Here is a 6,958-nt window from a genome sequence, read left to right as displayed (position 1 = left end):
CATGAACCTTAGGCTTTCTTCATTTTGTTTTGATTTTTTTTTTCTGACTGATCCTTTTCCAAAGAAATATTCAGGTATTTGTCTTCAATCTCATTAATTCTGTCTTCCATTGCATCAGATCTACCCCTTTGCCCTTCCAATGTGTTATCTAATTCTAACAATTTAGTATTAAGCTTCTGGATTTCTATCTGTAGATTTAGAATCATTTCTAATTTTTCATTCATTTTGTCATTTTGTTCTTGTATTTTCTTCCGAATGTCTTCTAAGGTTTTTTTCTGTATTTTCTTTGGTTTATCTCTCAATGCTTTAAAGATACCTAAATATAATTCTTTTGAATTCCTTATAAGTGAATTCCAATGCTGCTTATTCCTCAGGGATGTGTTCTGGGTCTGTATCCTGTTCCCTTGTTTCTACCAGTTTATCTTGCTTCTTTGTGTGGATGGTGATGGTCTTTTGTCTCTGAGGCATCATTGTATTTTACTAAGATCTCTGTTAATTGTTTGTGAAGAGCAGCCAAGGGTGATTCAGACTCTTGTGGGGACTGTTGCTGTCTCCCATTCAGTTAGGCAAAAATTACAACTGAATAACCACTGGAAAAACTAAAAGCACATGGACAAAAAATACACCCTGAAATCACACAGGAACAGTAATCCAATAAAAGAAAAAGTGGAGAAAAGAAGAAGAAAACAGGCAAATATGCAATTTCTGGGGATAGGTTACTAAGAGAAAAAAAAGAGAGAAGGAGAGTATTGAAGAAAGATAACAAACTAACAAACAGAAAAAAAAGAGCAAAAATAAATATGCAAACAACAACTAAAAAGGGGTGGAGTTAAACTCAAGAGAAAAAAAAAAAAGTAGGTGTAAACTAGGAACTTTTCAGTTGTGTAGTGCAGTTCCAGAGAGTTATTGGGGTTACTGGAAAGCAGAACCTCTTCTTAAGCCCCTGGAATCTGGTAGATCACAGTCTTTAGGTTGTCTCTAACTGTTGGTTATGTGTTGATTTCTTTTGTCTTGGTTTTATGGTTTAATATTTTGAAAAGATGAATCTGGCATGTTTTATTTTCTTATTGATTCAGGTGTGTTGGGTCATTCTGCTGTTTGCTTTGTAATGGTGGAATAATTGTGTGTAGTGTGGATATGTGTTTCTGTTTGTCATAAAGAGGGTTTAGAGTTTGAAGTGGGAGGTTTTATGGTAATTGGCTGAATATGGTTTCTTCTACTCAATGAGAAGTTATTGGCGGAGAAGGTGGGAGCAGAAGAAGGAAAGCTTGGTGTTGCTAGGGTCGTTTTCTAGGGCTTTGAACAGGCTATTATTGATGACATATTTATTTGCAAGACTGCAGCTCAACCTCAGGAAAGATTCCTATTGTTAGGGTGTCGCAACTTTCTGCCAATTTCAGGCACACTCAAAGACCCCACCTCTGTGGCCCCACAGCACCAAAGAATGGCTCCAAAACAAAATTCCAGGACCACACTCAGCTGCAGTTTCTTCATTCTCCCTGCCCTGTCTGCCCTCAGTGCTGACGGAATCCTGTCATACCGCTAATGGCCAACTCTGGAGTTTGTGATATCGCCCACCTACATTGCCAACGATGTACACAATTTCAGCTGTGTTGGAGTTGGGGGAGTACCTGCTAGTGACCTGTTGTCCTGATATCTGTGACAAAGAAAAGCACAATATCTCCCAGTCTGACTCAAGCCCACTCTGTGACCCCCTGGGAGGGGAGGGAGCTAGCCTTCCTGGTACAACAGTGAGTTCTCTGCCTGAATCTCAGCAGTGGTTCCCATGCCTGTCTACACCCAGATGACCCAAATTACTGACAAAATCAGCTACTGGAGGTAGGTCTCTGCCACTGCCCGCTGGAATATTAGAGTGGTTGCTGGTATGCTGCTATAAGGTATCTTCCTTCTTGGCTCAGGGATCTCAGGTGGCCACCCTCACCTGGCAGACAGTGACTGCTCCAGAGAAGTTTCCAATGGCCTCCCTCGTGTGCCCATCCATCCTCCACAAGTAGCTCTTTCCTAAATAATCTCCATGTGCTTTTTCTCTAATTCTTCTCTTCTGTGTTTGGTGCACTCTGATTCAGTGAGCTGTTCAGAGCCCCAAGGTTCCTAATTCAAACCTAGTTTTCCAAGTCCTTAGATGCCAGAGGGAAAAAGCATGTTGCTCACTGGCAAGACTCCCTTTTGAAAATCCATTTGTGCTTCTTGTTATACTTCTAAGTCTCAATTATTTAAAAGACTTGCAACATATTTATTTTTAAAGGAGAGAACTTTGTTCTTAACTTTGTTAAGACAATAAAGAAACTTTTCTTGTAAGAAAGATTTGCATCAGATACTTTTATGTGCTTTTAAGGGAAGTTATCTGGGCATGTTTCTTCTGTTTTCTTTAAATAAAATAAAGAGGCCCCCAGATATTAACACTGTGATAATCTAATTGGATTTGTCAATGTACATCTCTATAGCTATAATATAGTGCCATCAGAAGTCTTCTAACTTTCAAGAGAAGGTGAGAGAATAGCCATCATCAGCACAAAGTTGACTCTTATAGGTGATGGTCAGACATACGTCCACTCTTCAAACTTTTTACCAATTCTCTCTCCACTTCTGTGCTGAGTTTGATAATTCGTTGCCATGAACACACAAAACTCACAGACCATACTTACAATTAGGAAGTTTATTACAGAAGTAAAAGGCTACAATTTGAGATTAAGTTCAGCTTGGAAGTAACAGGAATGACTCAGGTGACAAGATAGTCAATCAGGACAGCTTCCAACCAAGACTTCTCTCAACATCTTCTTGGGTATGTCTGCAAGCAGGCCACATTTTTCATCTGTGGCTGTAAGGTTGCCCCAGTCTATTCTTTATTGCTGGTCAGGTCCTGGGCCCTGGCCCTGTTACAGTTCTTTGGACTCTACCATCAGGTGCCTAATGTCATTCCACCAACAAGCCTCCTGCCCAAAGCTGCTCATACCTTCTTGTGCTGGCTCATATTGTCTCCAGTGCTACAACTCTCTCTGTCTCTTGAGTCTAGGAAATTCTCAGCACAGGAAACTTGGGTCCAAAGGATGTACTCCTTTTCAGGTTCTTCTCCTTGATAATCTACTCTCAAGCTCTCTGGGATTAGCCCCTTTGAAGCCTAGAAGGATGGCAAAACTGACCAATTTCCTAGGTAGGCTATAGTCACCTTATTTGCCTAGTAAACTGCCCAATCCCTTTGTGAGATTGTGGCCTAATAAATTATCCTGGCAGAACTATAAACCTAGGGCCAGAAATAACATGTATAGAGAGAAACGTGCTGCATAACAATACCTTAATTGGAAATCAATAAAAAATTAGTTTGATTGAGTGTATCATTGATACATAATTTGATCTATGATGATGACATAATTTCCAGCAATTAAGTTCATTAGAAAGAGACCAAAACTTGTAATCAGTATTTCCAAGGTACATATGGCTCACCTTTTAGCCCATTAACTAAATGCCATTTGACCTTCCATGAAAATTCTCAATTATTTCACCTGCTAAATGACAAATTTGGCTAAATTGTCTTTATGGTTCTCTCAACTTAAATGTTTTAATACTGTATATTTTCAAAATGTGCATTGATTCTAATTCATCTTCTGAGAGGTTTCATAATCTTCAGTGCATTGTGGAGACCTGTATTCCTGGCAGGACATATGGGCACTGTTGCTAGATAATTTTGAGAGAGTTTTACTCTGTAGTATGGGCAAAAACTAAAAGGGTTGAGATTTTCAAAGCAACTAGCAAACTAACACCTTCTACCACTGAAACAAAGAATAACAAGGTTCAAATTGTATAGCCATCATCAACTTAATCTTTTGATCCTTAATATGCACACAAAATCAATGATTTAAAAGAATTCCGTTAAAGAAAAAAAAAATCTGGGAAAACTACTGTAGGTTACCCTTTGGTATCCATAGTAAGCCATTTGTTAAATAGCATTGGCTAGTATCATCTTCATTAAGTGAATCACAATGGTGCCTCATTCTCACAAATATCCATTCAGTTTTATGAATGTGTTACAACCCAGAACATATGAAAGCACCTTGATAGAAATGCAATTCCTGCTATACTCAAAAAAAGAATATGACATATCCAGTTAAAACTGCAAATGAGCCAGAATTAATATTTAAGCTTAAATCAGTATGAAAAGCTTCTAAAACATTATTATTATTATTATTAATGATAAACTGATAGATGCTGAATTAAAAAGGTGAATAAGTCATACATTCTGACCTCATGGTATTCAGTCTAGAAGTACAAGAAAACTTGTAAATAAATAACTATAATGTAATTGAAAAGTTCTGGAATAGAGATATACTTGAGGAATTATCATACTTAAAATTTTTAATGAATAGGAATTTGAAGGATTGAAAGTTAAAAGCAACATGAATTGTCTAAGAAAGGATTTGAATACATTCTAAACTTTGTTCCAACTGTGATAAATTTTTAAATAGTAATGTTTTTGTAATTAACATAGAGGAAAATAATGATTGTTTTTCACAAATGTGTAAAAACTAAAATTAAACACACGACATTTCACTGAAAGAACAATTTTCACAAATGTTAGGAACTGAAGTTGTTCTTTATTTTTAACTCTAACACAGATAATATGATTGTTATTATACTTTCACTGGGCTATTTATACAAAAAAAAAAGAAAAAGTATTCTAAACTTTTAAGCAGAAACAAGATATTTTTAACCTATGAATATTTCAATTTTACCTGAAGAATAGCAAGACAATGCTTTGAATGTTGCATGTTTAATAATAATAATAAAAAAAAAGTCTTTTTTTTTCCCTTAAAATAGACAGATTATATTCCATGGGACCCACACCCATGCACTGGTGAACTGCACATTTCAACAGCCTTTAACATCCCTGAAGAGGAATGCATCAGTTTCCAACTCATACCAAAATCTGACAATGGCTCTGGAAAGGATCTGAACTGTCATGTTAATACTTAAATGATATTAAATACTAAAATAATATTGGGCTTGTAAAATCACATGACTTTACTGTTGAAAGGGACCTTAAATATCTTCTACTATAACTATTTATGTGACAAAAATGACTCCTATTTCAGTACCTGAAATCATACAGTACATAGCTTGTAGTGAGGAACAACTCAGTCAGATCAAATTTACTGCAGGCTTCTGCTTAAGGAAGAACTAAAACTAGAAGCTTCTCCAGGCACTCTGGTTTTTCAGTCTTATCAAAATAGGTCTTCCTCTAAAATGATATGAAATTATCATGCATCCTTCTGCCCAAAGTACTGTCTAAACTATATGAAGTGAGACCACATATTTCTGTATGCATGCTGCTTCCCTCATTTGAGAAGTAGAAGGCTATTGAACCTACCTCTTCACAAGTAGTCCTGAAATCCATGTGCTAGGCACTGCAGTGGATGTTGTCTGAAACACAGAGAGACAGCAAGCCATGAGGCAGAGCATCAAGTGAGAGGGCAGAGCACCAATAGAGTGTTAGAAATTATGAAGTAGACACTCACAGGCAATCTGAGTTTACACCACCCATAAGGAATAAGGGCTCCCAAGATATAAGGATGAGAGAGAAAAGGGGAGAGAGAAAAACCTTGATTTCCATTTTTTTATGAGTATAAAAACAGTGCTGTTATTAAGTAATATTGAGAATATACAATCCTTCTCTCTCTCCCCTCCCTAGGCATTTGGCATGATCAGTGATATGATTAACAACTTCTTTCAACTGTTAGCTTGTTTCCAGCATTCATTCTGATTCCAGATTTTTCAGCTGAGGAAGAAACTGGGTAGAGAGTAATTAAAAGTTGCCTTTCAAGTGTTATCTCTTGAAAAAAAATTTACTAATATATTTGTTTTCCTTTAATTAAAAAGCTGCATGCATGGATAATTCTCTCTGGAACTTAAAATTGTGTTTATAAACAGTGTGATGTAAGGAAGCAAGCTATTTAACAGAGTGAATAACATTAAGATACATCAAAAGGTGAAATATTCAACATAGACTCATTTAAAGTTCCTACAATCCCTACATGATGGATATAAACTTAAGTGCATATAAATGCAGCACATATGGATTTATTTATTTATTTAAATTCTTTTGTTTGCTTTCTGTGTGATGATATTAAGAATTATATTAGGATAATTACGAGTTTCTGGGCGGCACAAAAGGTTTCCGGCTCGGATACTAACTGAAAGTTTGGCTGTTTGAATCAGCTCAGGTGCCTCAGAAGAAAAACTTGTTGATCTGCTTTAAAAAAAAAAAAAAATCATCAGCCCTGGAAAACCCTATAGAGCACAGTTCTACTCTGACACATACAGGGTTTACTTGAGTTGAAGCTAAATGGACAGAACCTGGATTTTTCTTTTGATAATTAGGATAACTAAGAGTTGATGTAGAAATTTGGTATTTGACGTTATAAATCACTGAAGAACAAAAGTGCAGTGGTTTAGGTAGATGAGACTTGAAGGTAAAATGAATGGTTATTACAAAATGGAATACTTGTAGATCATTTTATTCCTTTTTCTTTGTTTTTGTGGTATGAGACCAATAAACACTTCATTAAATAAGTTTAAACAAAGTAACTGTTTAAATAGGCTAAACTAGCTTTGGGAGAAAAAAACGTGACCATTTTTTATAGCAACTGAACATGTTACTTCATATATTGAATATTTTCACTAAGTAAATCTTGTGGGTATAGACCTGGTTTTATTTTATTGAAATGTACTAAAAGCAACTTGATAATATAAATTATAATTTAATAATATTAATTACTGAATATTTTAATGTCCACTATAAATTTGTTACTTTAACAATTGTTTTTCAGAATTGGTCTTAAAAATTACATCTGATATATGCACGCCGATGTTCATCGCAGCACTATTTACAATAGCCAAAACTTGGAAACAACCTAGATGTCCAACAACTGAGGAATGGATAACC

General features: G+C 35.8%; 1 protein-coding gene across 1 annotated transcript in view; it reads right to left on the bottom strand.

Annotated features, from left to right (window-relative positions):
• Positions 1–6,888, bottom strand: part of SNTG1 (syntrophin gamma 1) — a 747,297-nt gene extending 740,409 nt beyond the window's left edge. Inside the window, exon 1 of the mRNA XM_042782475.1 lies at positions 6,862–6,888. Coding sequence (XP_042638409.1) covers positions 6,862–6,888 — 27 coding nt within the window. The remainder of the gene's footprint in view (positions 1–6,861) is intronic.
• Positions 6,889–6,958: the final 70 nt, after the last annotated feature.

Source organism: Orycteropus afer, unplaced genomic scaffold (genome assembly GCF_000298275.1).
Source record: "Orycteropus afer afer isolate SDZICR_OR568_19922 unplaced genomic scaffold, OryAfe1.0 scaffold00333, whole genome shotgun sequence".
NCBI classification, from domain to species: domain Eukaryota; kingdom Metazoa; phylum Chordata; class Mammalia; order Tubulidentata; family Orycteropodidae; genus Orycteropus; species Orycteropus afer.
The sequence above is the reverse complement of the archived record's forward strand: the minus strand, read 5'-3'. Positions and strand labels throughout refer to the sequence as shown.